This window comes from Portunus trituberculatus, chromosome 5 (genome assembly GCF_017591435.1).
Source record: "Portunus trituberculatus isolate SZX2019 chromosome 5, ASM1759143v1, whole genome shotgun sequence".
Taxonomy (NCBI): domain Eukaryota; kingdom Metazoa; phylum Arthropoda; class Malacostraca; order Decapoda; family Portunidae; genus Portunus; species Portunus trituberculatus.
Window position 1 is genome coordinate 1739418 of NC_059259.1, and position 17753 is coordinate 1757170.

Consider the following 17753-nt stretch of genomic DNA (forward strand, 5'->3'; position numbering starts at 1 on the left):
ACACAATGGTAGATGCACCAAAAACATGAAATAGCGGAGGGTTGAGTGAACTTATCTCTACATATCACTACTATCCATAAATTCATCTAATCTTTTAAAGTTCCCTAATGACTCAGCAGTAAAAACTTGATTTCTGTGTTCATTCCATTTGTCCACCACTCTACTGTGAAGACTCAATTCATTTATTCATTCCAAATGGCTGTTCAAGTTTTATGAAGTTCGACTACCAATACCTATAAATCAGATCATTCGTTCAAACCTTATCAAAATCTTAAGATTAAAAAAAATTCAGTGTATATTTTTTTATGATATTGATTTGTACTTCCTGTAAGTGAAGGCTGGTGAAAGATGATATGAAAGAGTGGAGAGAAGGGTGGAGAGGAGGAGGGAGGGTATTTGTTGGGGGACGAGTCACCATCCATGAAAAAGTGTGGTAACTTGTCTCCTGGTGTGATTCCTGTGAACCCACTAGTAGAGGGCTGTGGCTCACTAACACTTGCAGTCTCATTAGATTCCTTATTGTTTCACATACAACCTGCTTCTTATATATTAGCATTTACAATGCTCCCTATTACCCAGCCGTCTATTCCACATTCAAAACTTTCGTCGTATTCCACCCTGGTAACCCCTGGCAACTTATGGCAACACCGTCTCCCTCAGCCAGCCACGTCATTCTTTTTTGAGACACACTTGCGTGCGGACTCAGTTACAGTGCTCTGGAACACTTTTTGCCCAGCTGTTTCCTCTACGAGGACCTGTTTGCAATTATGGCTGGCCATCAGGAAATTCAGGAGGGCTTGTCGTCGCCTTCTCCTTCTTATGGCGACGGCGAGTTTGTCCGTAGCGGTGAATGCGGTGTTGGTGGCGGCCAGGACTCAACCCGCCATGCCATCGGCTCACCGCTGGGCTCTTCATCACCTTTTTTCTCGGCCTCACACGTTGTCAGGAGAGTCTGTGCTTCGTCTGGTTGCAGGAGAGTCCTTGGGAGTGCCCACAACGATCCACACACTGTATGTATTGTCTGCTGTGATGGTTTCTGTGATGTAAACAACAGATGTCGGAAGTGTGCTGAGTGGAGTCCTAGGAGGGTGCTCAATTCCCGTAAGTACCAACAGACTTTACAGAAGAGGCGAGACTATAAAGCGAGGAAGAAAGCCTCTAACCCTTCAGGCCAGTCTCAGGAGCTTTTTGCCAAATGTTCTGATTCTCCTGTCACCCACGGCTTCAGGATCAGACAGGGATTCGGTACCTGAATCAGTGAGGCCTTAGGATTCGATTTCTCAAATTCTGGGATCCAAAGTGTCTCCTTGGGGTAAGTCAAGTTTTTTTAAGGAGTTGGCTGCTTTCCTCGGGTTTCAGGAAGGCAGTAAATATGTTTCCTTCCCTGATATGGTATTAGCTATGGTGTCTAAGGAAGTAGTGAGCAGGTTAGCTCCTAATACCACCTCTCTTACAGCTGCCCCCTCGCTCTCGATTCAAGGTGCGGTACAGTCTGCTACCAACTCCCTTCCCAGCCTCAGCGCAAGGCAGAGTGTGAAGTCACTCTTAGCTGACGTGCCAGCGGGGGGGTAATCAGGAGCAGGAGAGGCCCGGGGATGAGTTAGGATTAGCTCAGGCTGTCCCTCCACATGATTCATGGGGGGAGAAACGCTCTAGGACCCCTAAGGATCATCCATGGAGGATCAAGCTATCCCGTCTTGAGGTGGGGAAGATTTGGATCCTTCACATGTAGGATCTCCTTCAGGATGGGGTCAGGGCAGGAACAGGCGTGTGTGTCCAGTACAACGCCTTCACCCACAGACCCTGGGTGAGGGTCCAGCTGTGCAACACCATAGTGCTTTAACTGAGGATTTGGTCAAGCCCACACAGCTTGAGAGGGGTGCAATCCATGCCATGCCTCCCGCCCCCTCTCGGTCCACAAGTCACACAGGAGCGCCAGGTACAGATGCCACCTCCTATGCCTCTTTCCACCATGAACAGTTTCATTCTGTTGCCCCTCACCTTGAGGCAACAGGATCTGTTCTAGGATCACTTCAGGATCCAGTATCTTCTCTGCATACTAGAACCCGAGGTCCATCAGGAGATCCAGGGTTGCCAGGTGTCCCTCTTCTGGATACTTTGAAGATTGCGGCGTAGATTCTTCTGAGGAGGAAGCTGACACAAGGGTTAATAGAGAGACTGTTTCTCCTCCGATTTTCCAATCCATGATGGAATATATTGCCCAGTGTTTTCCGGAGGCTCATGGATATGCGGAAGGATCTCATCGCCCAGTGCCCCCAAGGGAAGTCAGGATGGTGGAGGATAAACACATCCGCTTTACTAGGGCACATCCAATGGACTTTTCTCTCCAGGCCGCCACCAAAGCTCTTCGTTGTGCTAATGAAGGCTCCCGGCCATCACTTGCTCGCTACCCTTCCGGCTGGTACAGGAGGATCTGTGGGGTCAGTGGACACGAGTTTGCTGGGAAAGCTGCCAAACTCAACACAGACTTAGCCCTCGCCCTCACCACTAAGGTAAAGACCTGCAGGTGGTGGTACAGCATGCAGATATGTCTCACCTGGAAGGTATCTTAGCACACCAACGTGAGGCACAGAATTTTCTGTTTTGGGCTATTGGCGCCTTTTACAGACTGGTTTCCTCTTTACAACCAGATCAGGAGGAGAAGCTCTTAGCTGACCTACTGTTCCGCAGCATTCAGTTTGCCATGGTGGATACAGCACAAGATTCGGCTTTTGCTCTAACTAATGTCAAGGCCATGAGACGGGAGGCGATTCTCTCTCACCTTCCCCCTGTTTTTAAGACTGCTACCAAGGTTGATCACAGGAAGTCAGCTATTGACTCGGCCTTCCTCTTCGATGAGGACAAGGTTAAAGAAGCTCTTCGGGTGGCAGATAATAAGGCTGCTTCCATTTCTTTCCAGCAAGCAGCAGCTCGGGCACTGGTTAAGCCAAGGCCAGCTACTGGCACCCCACTGGTGGATCGTGGTTCTCGCCCGGCACCCACTGGTGATACTTCTCGCCGGACTTCGCTTTCCACATGGCGCATAGACCCAGCCTTTCGTTCAAGAGCATCGCAACATCAGAGGTCTTCCTCTAGTCTTCCTTCTGCTTCTCACCCTAAGAAGATGGGGAAGTTTTTCAGAAGTAGATCAGCCGCCTTCCCAGATTCCAGTAGGAGGTTGTCTGGCCAAGAATCTAGACAGTTGGATGGCAATTGGTGCAGAGGCATGGGCATGGGTTCTCTCCATCCTTCGCAAAGGTTACAAGATCCCTTCACATCTCTTCCCCAGTCACCTCGGCACCTTTGGAGTTTCGTTCTTACACTCCAGGTTCCGAGAAGGGCAAGGCACTAGAATCCGAGGTCCAACGTCTCTTGACAAAGGGAGCAATAGAGGAGACGTCTGCAAAACCAGGTTTTACAGTCACCCTTTGTGGTGCCCAAGAATACAGGAGGCTTTCGCCCAATCCTCGATTTATCCACGCTGAATCGTTATGTGACTACCACTCCCTTCAGGATGGAAACAGTGAGGACGGTTATGTCCGCCATCCACAGACACGACTGGATGACTGCCATCGATCTCCGGGATGCTTATTTTCAGATCCCAGTCCATCCAGACAGCCGAAAGTATCTCCGCTTTATATGGAGAGGGCGTCACTTCCAGTTCAGGGTTCTTTGCTTTGGCCTCTCCACGGCCCCTCAAGTTTTTACCAGGATGATGGGTCCAGTTTCAGCGGCTTCACATCAACAGGAGTTCGCCTCCTCCGTTACTTAGACGACTGGCTGCTGTTAGCTCACTCGAACAGACGGCACTCGAGGCAACCAGTTACCTCCTCCGTCTGTGTGCATCACTGGGAATCCAGGTAAACTGGGAAAAGTCATCGCTTTCACCCTCCCAGACAAGGATTTATTTGGGGATGGAGATTCGCTCTCCTCTTTTGAAGGTTTTCCCGACACAGAAACGCCTAGAGAATCTACAACATCAAATCAAGACTTTTCTAAGTGTTCAGTCCTCCAGCAAAGGCTTGGTTAGCCCTCCTAGGCCACATGTCCTCTCTGCTGCATCTAGTTCCTGGGGCAAGACGAAGGGTGTGCAGCCTTCAATTCCGCCTTTCCCAATTCAGGGATCGACAGTCCGATGGAGACGACCTTCCAGTTCCTTGGGATTTGAAATCCTGGACGATCTTCAGTGGTGGACACTGGACCACAATCTTCAGTTGGGACAGTCCCTTCAGTTAGCTTCCCCGGATGTTTGTCTGTACACAGATGCTTCCACCGTCGGCTGGAGAGCGTCGATTCTACACGATTCAGTGAGCGGTCTGTGGGCCTCTCAAGAGCTCTCCTTACACATCAACCTTCTAGAACTTAAAGCTATACGCCTCGGCCTTCTGCACTTCAAGGAACATGTCCGAGGACAGACGGTGGCAGTGTTCTCCGACAATGCCACGGCCCTGTTGTATCGTTCAGGAAGCCTCAGTGCAATCCTACAGTGGGCGGAGGTTCATGCTGTCCGGATCCTCACCCAATTCGTGAAGTGCTCGGCAAACGTCTTAGCGGATTGCCTCAGCAGACAGGATCAGATAATCTCCACAGAGTGGACTCTCCACCAGGAGGTTTGCAATCTCCTGTGGAGGCTTTGGAGTTATCCCACGGTGGACCTGTTTGCAACGAGGCTCAACTTCAGGCTACCAAACTTCATCTCCCGTTTCGGGATCCAATGGCAGTAGCCACAGACGCCTTTCTGTACAATTGGGATCATCAAGATCTTTATGCCTTCCCACCATTCCCGTTGATTAGGAAGGTGCTCAACAAGCTGAGAATGGCACGTCAAACAAACCTTATCTTGATCACTCCATTTTGGCCACAGAGGGAATGGATCCCAGACCTCATAAAGGCCTCAGTAGACACTCCGAGGCGCCTCCCGCAGCGCAGAGATCTACTTCGCCAGCCTCATGTTCGCAAATTCCATCAAGCTCTCCCCATGCTACAGCTAACCGCGTGGAAATTGTCAAGCGAATCCTCCGTCACAGGAGCTATTCCTCCCGAGTTACGGAATTCCTGGCAAAATCTAAAAGACCTTCCACTATTATGAATTACCAATACAAGTGGAAAAGGTTTTGGGAGTGGTGCAAGAGAGAAAGAAGGTCACACGGTCTCTAATCCCACCAGCCAGAAGATTGCAGATTTTTTGGTCTTTCTTAGACAGGAGTGCAGAATGTCAGTCACTGCCATTAAAGGCTACAAGGCCATGCTCAATGGGGTGTTTGCCCTTAAAGGCTTTGATCTTTCTACTGACCCAGTTCTCCGCGAGGAAATAAAGACTTGTTCAAGACAAGTCCAACGCCCACCTTGTAGGCTCCTTCATGGAACGTAGACGTGGTCCTTAAGGCTCTGACATGTCCTCCATTTGAGCCACTTCACCAAGCCTCATTACGGGATCTGATTGAGAAGACCCTCTTTTTGGTGGCCCTGGCTACGGCTAAGAGCGTTGGAGAACTTCATGCCCTTTCTCAGGTTTTAGCCTCAAGAGGAGAGGATCTTATCCTGTCATTTCTTCCTGAATTCATAGCTAAGACAGAAACACTTCTAAATCCCGTTCCTAGAGATTTCCCTCTTCAAGTCTTTCTTCAGTGGTGGGAAGAGAGGATGAGGAACGTCTCCTATGTCCAGTGCGAGCTGTACAACGCTACCTAGCTGCAATAGCTTCCACTTCCCGGCCTCAGAGTCTCTTCGTGTCTTTGCGAGACCCTGCAAGGCGAATGTCTAAAGCAGCTATCTCTTTCTTCCTATGGGATACAATCAAGACGGCTCATGAGTCTTTTCTCGAGGAACTCAGCCCATTGTTCAAGGTACGGGCGCATGATATAAGAGGAATTGCCACATCCATGCTTCTCTGGAAGAACAGTTCTGTGGCATCTATCTTGGAAGCAGCCTGTTGGAAGACCCACTCAGTCTTTGTGGACTACTATCTCCGTGACATTCAACGGCAGGAAGGAGATGTCTCTGCCCTTTGGCCCAGTAGTCGCTGCTGGGGATTTGGTGGGACCACTACCTCACTAATGGACTCTTCCAAGACTTAGAAAGGAGACCAGAAGTTCCAACCACAGCCTGGCCATGGTCTCCTTCTCACTCTCCAGTCTCCAACCCCTCATAGGTGAGACCAGAGTGTCTTATTGTGGACCCTTTCACCCATCGGCGTATTCCACCCTTATGGCATGACCTTCCTCCTATAATGTGACTCAAGCCTTACACAATACATGGCCAGGAGTCAAGAGAGGAGCTACATCATTTAGCTGTCTACATCCTTACAGGCATAAAATTGATGAGAAGTAGAATCAGAAACTTCAAGAAGAGAAGACAACAAGAAGACAGCTGGACCTTTAATCCTCGCCTGCCCTCTCCCCTTTGTCATGCGTGTTACCTTCCCCTCCAAGACCCTTCCCTGCCTCATTGCCATGCTTCTCCACCATCTCTCTATATCATAAGACTGCTATGACCTTTTCAAACACTGTTTTTTCTCGCTATCTTCATCATCACAACTATACATCACATACTCTCACAATAACTGTTACAAAAGATTATGTTGAGATAGAGATATGAAGCTGGACCAGACGAGTAATGAATACTTCATTGTATTACTATCTCACTTCAACACACTAATCATGATTCAGAGAGTGTCCAGTTCAGTACTGAAACAGCAGATTGCTGTGACGCTACTGATGGCACCTTCCCAACCCTCATGTAGGAGTGAATAATATGTTTTAGAGAAGCAGGGATCTGATGCGTTATTATCCCATCATGCTCCAGGAAGTCACTATTGTATACACCATGTGTGAAAATTTCTTGCCTGTCAGATGAAAACAAATAGCAAATCAGGGATGAAATTATGAAAAATCTTTAGGCACGAATGTCTCAGTGTTTTTTTACATTGCAAAAATATTTAAAAAATCGGTATAAAATCTGATCAACTTCTGTTTGGTATCATTTTAAACTACAACTAAAATGCAATTTTCAATTAGAATAAAATTTTTGATAATGTCAATAGAGAACAAGATACAGGAAAGTGGAAAAAAAAACAAAAAACAGGCAGACAGTTCAACATTGACTTTAGTCCCTGTGTCAGTCAGTGTCCCTCTTATTGCAAGATAAGGGGTCCTAGTTATCGAGGTTCAACAGTGCCAGATATTTTTTTTGAGTACCAAGTTGAACTTTTGCCTTCAAGTATCAAAAAGTTTGACTTCAAAGATGTTCGAGTGTTGAGTCTTCACTGTATTTGAGAACCAATTCTTTCTTGTCTTTTAAATCCAACATTTTTTAAGATTTGACTCATTATTTTCTTTCTATCCTGATAATTGATCCTGATAATTTTGTTTGTCACCACTGTCATTGTTGCAGCTTTCTGTATATAGTTTATGTTTGCATGATCTTATTTATTGCTTTTAATATTATTTTATATGTTTAGATAAAGTTTGTGCAGAATCCCAGTATGCTGAATATACCCATGTCTATTTATAGATAGAGAGACAGAAAGAGTAAATATTCTTGTTTCCCCTGATCTGCCAGACCACCTCTTCCTCCTCTGCATCCAAGAAGAGAAAGAGTAAGGGGAAGAAGAAGGATGACCCAAAGACAAAAAGGACAAGAATTATGCAGCTGAGTGATTCTGAGAGTGGTAAGGATGGAAATTGTTGTAGAAGTACAGTAGAATCTCAAATCTCAATCTTAATTGAGACCAAAACTACTGTATTGGATGGCTCATAAGACACACCCACTTTAGGCAGACATTGAAATAAAACAAAAGATAAATGAGCAGATTTAACCTCTGAATATGAAGTGAATGATTTCACTTGATATTTGCAGCCTTACATGCATCTGGATCATTATTAGATCCCAATATTTTGCATTTAAAAAATTTGATCACTGCTAGTTGGCAACACACCAATCCTTTTGTGACTTGTGAGATGTAAACATGTAACTGGCATTGGCATTGGCAGTGACTGTGATTGTGAGGGTTAATAATCAATTTTTTTTATCATCTTTTTCACATGTATGCAAGGTAAGAATGTTAAAAGATAGGTGCAGTTTTAATTGTAGGAAAGAGTGTCTTACCTCAAGGAGTAATGACATCACACTAAAGAACAAAGTGAAGCTTGCCTGTGTCAGATCAATATCACCGACACCAACTCTGTTTGTTTTGCTTATTGGTAAGTATGACTTATTATATATTGTTATCTTGAAAGAAAGTGGTTTTGTGGTGTAGTACATACCAATCATCACTTTGTTTACATCTGCAAAGATGTCTGGGGTTTCATTTTTAAGCCTTTGATGCCACCAACCACTGCCTCAGTACTGAACCTTGGCCTCATAGGACGCAGGCTCATTTCCTGAGACTTTTTTGCAGAAAAAGGTGCGTCTTGTGAACCATCTAATACAGTACTTATCAATATGTTATCTTCTTATGAAGGAAAATCCAATTGGTACCCAACCCTTGCCAAATATTCTATATCAATTCCATTAACTTATAGCTACACCTAAAATTTCCCACAATACACATTATAGTCTATTTAGTAAAACTCCAGGAGTTATGTCACTTTATTTTAGTTTTCTTTAATTTAAGTTCAGTTTTTTGCTCTTACTAGAATTGTGCTTCTCACTTCCAGGTATTTTCACAACACCTTGTTGTGGTTCTTGACTTTCAGTTTTGCTCTAACCCCTCCCCCTGAGTCCTTACATTGGTCTCAGCAAATATGGTGAATAGCATTCGCCACACCCCGGGTTTCAACCGCCTGCAGGTGGCTGGTTCATAAAGTATGCTCCACGGGACATTACCCTCACGTCATCCAATCCCCCCTTCCCCAACTTCATTTCCCTCATCATTCTCTTGGGACGGTTAATCAGAGAGATATTGATCATAAGATAAATTTATTCTAATAAGACAAGAGGAGGAGAGAGACCACAGAGCACAGAGGACTGTGAGAGGTTTGTTCACTAAACATTAACCCTTCCCTCGCTGGGTGCATGCTTATCACCTGTGAGCGCCAGGGGTGATATCATAATCCCACTACAGTGCACTGCAGAATACTCTGTAACCTTCTGCAAGCTTCCAGAGCACATTTTGTAATGCAGGCTACTGCTGGATGGAGAGCAGTTGAAAAAATCACATCACCATGCTCCTTGTTTGTTAAAATGTAAGCTGACCAACAATTATTGAAACTCATGTAATTCAGTGAGATACAGTGGTACCTTGGAATGACAGACTTCACAGTAATGAGTTTCGCACAACAAATGACCAGATGTAATTCAGTGAGATACAGTGGTACCTTGGAATGACAGACTTCACAGTAATGAGTTTTGCACAACAAAGGACTGGTCAGTTACTTCAGTTGTTAATAGAATATTTTGGACTATATATATATATATATATATATATATATATATATATATATATATATATATATATATATATATATATATATATATATATATATTGTGAGGGGCACTGCCTTATTTCCCCTTTTATTTCTTATTATTTCGTGTTGTATGGCAGCCCACAGCATGGGTCTCTGCTGTTCCGCAGTGTGGCCACCCTCCCCCTCTCTGTTCCCGCCATCTAGCTGGGCCTGGCAGGCGTCGAGTCAGTAGCCAGTCAGTCTTTAGCAGAGGTAGACACGCGATCTCTTGGGTCCTGGCACAGTGTTGAGACGCATGGCTAGGCTGTTCTGGGTGCTCAACAGTCTTGGCCTGGGGAGTTGTGCCCCCCCTTTTTGAGTAGCTGATTTGCTTCTGGTGAGGCCGTGACGGTGTGGAGCAACGAGTTTGTTGTTCCAGGGAAAAGTAGCGGATTTGGCTGCATTTTCCCGGGTTTTGCATTCGTCCCCCCTGTTGAGTGACGACGCGGAGGGGCGCTGTATGTTGTCTCGTCCCGCTTGTTGTATTTAGGTGGCTGTGGTAACCAGTGTGGTTTGGTGGGCGGCTGTGTGCCACCACCTTTGTTTTGTGTAGTTTCTGTAGTATATTGATTATAGTGGCCTTAGCCACACACACTGGTTGTCTGGTGGGAAGCTTCATGCTGTATCCCAGTCGGCATGCAGTCATCATCTGTACGACCTGTTAGCTACGCGTATCTTGACTCCCTGCATGGCTGGTTTTCACCCGGAGTTGGTAGCTGGACTTGTGTGGAATACGCATCGTGTCTTGTAGTAAGCTGTAGGAACGTGGAGTCAGTCATGACAGGTGCTGGCAAGCATCTGTTGCATTAAATAATATAGTAATATACACCACGCACCTTGTTCCAGTCTGTGGGCACTTACAGCCTGGGTACAAGACGTGTGGAGAGGCATTAATACTCCTGTAGAGAAGTGGGTGGAATTGTCCTTGTGGGCAGTTTCTCTGCGGAGTATTAAGGCTTTGCCCATAACACATAACTTATACACTATCTATAATTTCTACTTGGTTTGCTGTCAGGAGGAGGAGTTGCTAAGGAGATTCCCTAGCAGTGGGGGAAGTTATACACTGCTGGCGACCTCTATTTCCGTAGTATTATTTGTCTACTACTAGGGGCTGGGTGTGCAAGGCTCAGAGGAAGTGATTGGTACATGCTGACGTCATTATCAAATCCTTATTAGGCACGAGTGAGAGCAGAGTGTCTCGTCGCCTCGCTGGGATGCTGTGACGCCGTGGGAACAGCAGTCTGGTATGAGCTTGCACACTTTCAGCACAAAGAACCTGAGTGTTGTGACTGCTGTGAAATATAGTGTTGGGGACCCTGTAGAGCATCATACTCCCCAGTGAGCAGACGTAACAATATATATATATATATATATATATATATATATATATATATATATATATATATATATATATATATACAGTAAAGTCCCGGGTTATGTCAAACTCGTAGGTACGTCAGTCCACTATAAGGTAATTTAAGATTAAAAAAATTGAAAATTTATAAATCGTAAAGTGCAGGATTTATTGTTATTGTTGGTGGTTGCCCGCCACACCCCCCCCGCCTCACGCTTGAATACAATAACACCCTGCCTCAGTTCCACCACACCATCGCCCCTGGCAAGAGTGTTATCCTACTTCTGCGTTTACTGACTCAAGTTCTTAGTATCTTGCTCAATGGCACCAAAGAGAAAACTTCTTAGTGACAGCAGTGATGCTAAGAAAAGGAAAACCATTATGCTACAAGAAAAAGAGGACATAATTAAAAGACATGAGAAGGGAGGCAGCAGCTGTGTGAGGGAGGGAAGAAGAAAATGGGAAGCCCATTACCATGACAACGGGGAGGTTGACGACCTTGAGGGCTCGCATACCCATCACAACAATACCAACTCCGGAGCCTTCGCCTGGGCCACACGACACTCCCAGCTGATTTGCACCGTCTGCGCCTGTCTGCTGATCCCTATTGCCCTTTCCTATTGCATTTCCTGTCCCCGCTGCTTCTACTCCCACCGCACTGCACTACGCTCCCAGCTGTCCGCCCTAGGCGTCACAACATTCGACCTGCCCACCCTCCTGGCGGCCTCAGGCATCCACCCCTCTCAGCAACCTGCAGTCCTTCGCGTTCGTGGCCCTAATCAACAACAAAAACAAGCTTGTGTTTCATATTCCTACATAGTTGTAAATAATATAACAATATAACCTTTAACTTACCTGAATGACAATAAACAATGATTGGTTGAAAACTCGATAATATGCTTTGAAATGTATGGAAACTCGAGTTACGTACAAAATTGACTTACATCATGTTTTAGGAACGTAACTCTGACGTAAACCGAGACCTTTCTGTATATATACAGTCAACCCTCGGCTATCGCGACTTCGGCTATCGCGTTTAATTGCTATCGCGCACCCATGAAAGGCTGCTAAAATTTCATTACCGCGACCTAAGATGCATGCTATCGCGTGCCCCGCCATGACGTCATGGAATATCTAAGCACTCATTGGCCAAAACCACCTTCCCGCCAAGATCAGTTCAGCTCTAGCGTTTTTGGCTATGGCGAGGCTATTTCGGCCCCAATTGGGCGCGATAGCTGAGGGTTAAGTATATATATATATATATATATATATATATATATATATATATATATATATATATATATATATATATATATATATATATATATATATATATATATATATATATATATATATATATATATATATATATATATATATATATATATATATATATATATATATATATATATATATATATATATATATATATATATATATATATATATATATATATATATATATATATATATATATATATATATATATATATATATATATATATATATATATATATATATATATATATATATATATATATACATATATATATATATATAGATATATATACATATTATATATACTATATATACAATATATATATATATATATATATATAAATAAAATATATATATATATATATATATATATATATATATATATATATATATATATATATATATATATATATATATATATATATATATATATATATATATATATATATATATATATATATATATATATGTATATATATATATATATATATATATATATATATATATATATATATATATATATATATATATATATATATATATATATATATATATATATATATATATATATATATATATATATATATATATATATATATATATATATATATATATATATATATATATATATATATATATATATATATATATATATATATATATATATATATATATATATATATATATATATATATATATATATATATATATATATATATATATATATATATATATATATATATATATATATATATATATATATATATTGGACCTTGGAACGAACACTTTAGACTACGAACAACTTGGAGTACGAACAAAAAAAATGTGTTATTTTTGCATTGGAGGACGAACTTTGTATTGGAGTGCAAATAATCATAAACGCGGTCAACAGACTGCACGCAGCACTGCCTGATCAGCTGACTGCATGCTGGGGCACCACGCTGCCTCAGTGCTTTATGAGTGTTGTTTGCAGTTGTTTGGTTGTTGTTTTGTAGTGCCAGGGATAATAATATTAATTTTTTTTTAGTTATTAAGATCATTGCCTAGCGTAGCAGCACACATGGTCACGAGACATACAGACAGACGTATGGAAGATTCTAGAAGATCTGAGGGGAAGAGAGAGTATCCAGCTCATGAAATAAAAGCCTTAACCCTTATAGCCCGTCAGGCACGATCGTGGCTCTTACGTTAGAGCCCGTCAGGCATGATCATGGCGCTTTTCAGAAGCCACGCTCCTTTATGCCGCACAGTTTGTTTATGCTTGAGGCTATCTGTCATATATCGAGGCCTGTCATTGGCCCATTGTTTTCAAGATGGTGGACACTTAGCCAATCATGTATCAGCTTTTACAAAGATATGTTTGTGTAGGTGTGAGGGCGCCAAGTGTGAGAATGGTGAGAGCACTTATGTCAGTATGCTGTATTTTATAATTTTTTTATGTATTTCTTGGTGAGATATAAGATATACATGTATATCCATGGATAAGTAAGCAGTTCACAAACATGTTATGATGCATGACAATATTGGAATCATTATTTTTATATCGTTCTTGGTTTAGATAAGAGTGCGTAATGTTGGTTTGATGGAGTCAGCTGAGGAGGATGTGTTGATGCTTGTTTCTGACTGCGAAGAAGCTGAATTTTCATATCACAATTAGCTTTTTTCCCTGATTTATTTTCTATAATGAATGCATTATATCAAAGAAAACTTATTGGCATGTGTGGTGCTGGCTTGATGGAGTCACATGAGGAGGATGTGGTGATGCTTGTTTCTGACCACGAGAAGTTGAGTTTTCATTGTACTATTACATTTTGCTTACTTTCCTGCTTTATTTTTCTATCTTTTATAGTTATAGCATAATAGTAGTAGTAGTAGTAGTATATATAGTAATAGTAAGAAATTAGGTGAAAATATAATTTTTTGGGGCTTGGGAGGTGGTTTGGAACGAATTATAATTTCTTCCATAAGAATACATGTATTTTGATGCTTTGGAATAAGAACAAAATTTTGAACGGATTAAGTTCGTATTCACTGTATATATATATATATATATATATATATATATATATATATATATATATATATATATATATATATATATATATATATATATATACTGTATATATATATATATATATATATATATATATATATATATATATATATATATATATATATATATATTTTTTTTTTTTTTCTTTTTAAGAATTCATAGTTCCTGCTTGGCTGTGCGGATGAATACCCATATGACACAATAAGGAAACCAAAAAAGGTTCATGTTGATCTACTCCTGCATACTGGATTCCATTGTAACACATTTGGTTTGTCTGTGCTATCGAAATACTTATAACTTGGTACAGTGGAACCATGCGTGCTTTGGGGTCCAAGGCATCTCCAAGCGCACGGGTTCGAATCCTGTCCACGGTCCGAGTGTAGGTTGGGCTTCCTCACTTGGGGCAACAGTTTCCTAGCGGGTGGGCTTTGAGATAGGAGGTACCCCAAAAAGTATCCCCTTTAGCCCATAAATTCCCGTGAAAAGCCCACATGGTATAAACATGGTATAAATAAATCAGGTAATTTGTTCTAATATTAGCAAAACCTGAAGTTTATTAAAATTTTAATGTAATTTTTTATATAATTTTGATTTCTAATTACCATAAGTGAAGACTGGTGATGGATAATGTAGAAGAGGAGAGGAGAAGGAGGGAGGTTGTCTGAGGACGAGTCACCATCTATGAAAACGTCTGGTGTGATTCCTGTGAACCCACTAGTGGAGGGCTGTGGCTCCCTAACACTTACACTTGTCACTAGATTCCTTATTTTCACCACCAATAAGTCTCTTTGCTGCTATTGTAAGTTTGTAAGGAAAAACTACTAACAGGAAGCACTAGAATGCGTTTTTAAAGACTGCAGGAGGAGAAGGGGTACGCACCATTATCCGGGATTCCAGAATACCACTATTTTTATTCAGTGTTACTTGTATTGCTGGTATGGGAATGGGACAATGGCAGTGGCAGGGAAGGAGAGGCCAGAGCTTTATATGCAATGTGTATGGCTGCTCAATTTATGCTATATATTTATATATATATATATATATATATATATATATATATATATATATATATATATATATATATATATATATATATATATATATATATATATATATATATATATATATATATATATATACACTCAACTCTCGAAACAACGGACAAATGTGCATGACCCTGTCCGTAGATTGCAAAAGTCCGTTCTTTGCAAAAGTACGTAAAAAACTGTATAAAATGTATGTAAAATACTGTGTAATCATTAAGAAATCATTCAAGCAGTATTACAAAGCATTAAGTACAACAAATAACCTGAAATAGATGACATGAGCATGGACAATGTTCGCTGTTGGTTGAAAACGCACGGACTGAAGATAAAACATGGCGGCCAACAGCTGATAACGCGACTGACCCGCCACCTACCGGACAATAATTTGCCGGTAACGGACAATTGCGCACATTTTAATATTCGTTCGTAGATTAAACCGGACTCCAGAATTTGTCCGTGGTTTCCGAAATGCATTGATGGGAGGTCCGTTGTTTCGAGGGTCAAATTTATATATATATATATATATATATATATATATATATATATATATATATATATATATATATATATATATATATATATATATATATATATATATATATATATATATATATATATATATATATATATATATATATATATATATATATATATATATATATATATATATATATATATATATATATATATATATATATATATATATATATATATATATATATATATATATATATATATATATATATATATACCGATTTTACGGCTTGCAAGACGCTGCATCTTGGAAGACGCACCCTAATATTTGAAAGAAATTTCTAAGAAAAAAAGTCATTCATACAAGAACGCATTCACCATATACCCGACCACTGAACACAAAAACATAAGAAGCAAGGAGTCTGCAGGACATTATTGTTTCACCACTCATTGCAAATTTGCTGGAGCACTCAACACAAATTTAAAACTATGTAAATAAAAACATCATAGGTAAATACATATACACAGTGAAACAGTCCACCTCTTCTTGTTTTAATGGCGGGCGACAGCATGTTTTGGACCTGTTGTTTACATTACGGAATCAATTGTCCGATCGCCGAAACCGAACACATCAGTGCTGCAGTTTGTATTTATTTTATTTTGCAGTTGTGCTTCATAGGCTTTATCAATGTCAATACAATTCACAAGTGGAGTTTTGACTCTTGCTTGAATGAGTTAGCCACTTGGATGTTCTATTAATAAAGGTATAAAGGCACCTGGCATGATGTGTGTGCATTCGTGTGCATGTATTTGTGTGTTGCAATGAGACGAGGGAGTGGCCCGTTTTCTCCACACGCTGAGTAGGCTGCAGGAAGGATTATGATATTGGAAATACTTGTAACACCTAAGTAGTAAGTTTACATAATATAAAAGGCTAAATTAAATAGTACTTAAGCAAACATCATAATGTAATGACTCAACATACAAATCCAGGTCGCTATCTGTCAAGTGTCCAAGCTCACTTGAGGTTGGATGCTGCCTTACAATACAACATTCATCTTGGAAGACGCACTAGTATTTTTCAGGGTATTTTTTAGGAATAAAAGTTCGTCTTGTAAGTATATATATATATATATATATATATATATATATATATATATATATATATATATATATATATATATATATATATATATATATATATATATATATATATATATATATATATATATATATATATATTGTGGCTTTAGCACCTGTAGGTTTACTTGAAGAGTTTGGGAAGCGCTGTTCAGCTTCCTCCCATTAGTGACGCAGGCAATTTTATATATAATGGCACCCATATTAAGGTCCATATCATCTCAAGCGTATCTTTGGTATAACCACTTAGAACCTGGATATCATGGTGACATGTAGGTAACTTTAAAGCACTCGACAAATGACAAAGTATAAAGGTGTTACGTGGTGGGATTCAAACCTACTCGTGGACATTTGCTTGATCCCATACTCATCACCTTATCCACTTCGCCACTGCCTCCTTGATTACCAGATATTTTCACCACTAATAAACCTTTGGTGTTAATATAAGTTTATGAATGAAAAATTACAGACAAAATGAAGAAGAACGATATTCTGATGACCGCAGCAGCACAACTTAGTTTACAACCACATGTGTGAACATTTGACTATCAGGGATTTTTCAAGTATTAAATTGAACTTTTGCATGCGAGTATTGAAAAGTTTGACTATTAAGACATTTGAGTATTAAGTCTCCACTATATATATATATATATATATATATATATATATATATATATATATATATATATATATATATATATATATATACAAGAAAAAAACTTATTTAGTGTTTGTACCTTGGAGACAGACATTTGTGGCTAACGGACGTGGAAGGCGGAGGAGGAGGGGTGAGCACGCTTGACTCACAATCGAGAGGGCCAGGTTCGAGTCTCGGGAAGCGGTGAGGCAAATGGGCAAGCCTCTTAATGTGTGGCCCCTGTTCACCTAGCAGTAAATAGGTACGGGATGTAACTCGAGGGGTTGTGGCCTCGCTTTCCCGGTGTGTGGAGTGTGTTGTGGTCT

General features: G+C 40.6%; 1 protein-coding gene across 2 annotated transcripts in view; it reads left to right on the forward strand.

Moving 5' to 3' along the window:
• The window catches only part of LOC123514349 (cilia- and flagella-associated protein 251-like), an 86564-nt gene that overhangs the window by 53124 nt on the left and 15687 nt on the right, over positions 1–17753 (forward strand). For both annotated transcript variants that reach the window (XM_045272220.1, XM_045272226.1), the window contains exon 3: positions 7561–7669. In XM_045272220.1, coding sequence (XP_045128155.1) covers positions 7561–7669 — 109 coding nt within the window. The remainder of the gene's footprint in view (positions 1–7560; positions 7670–17753) is intronic.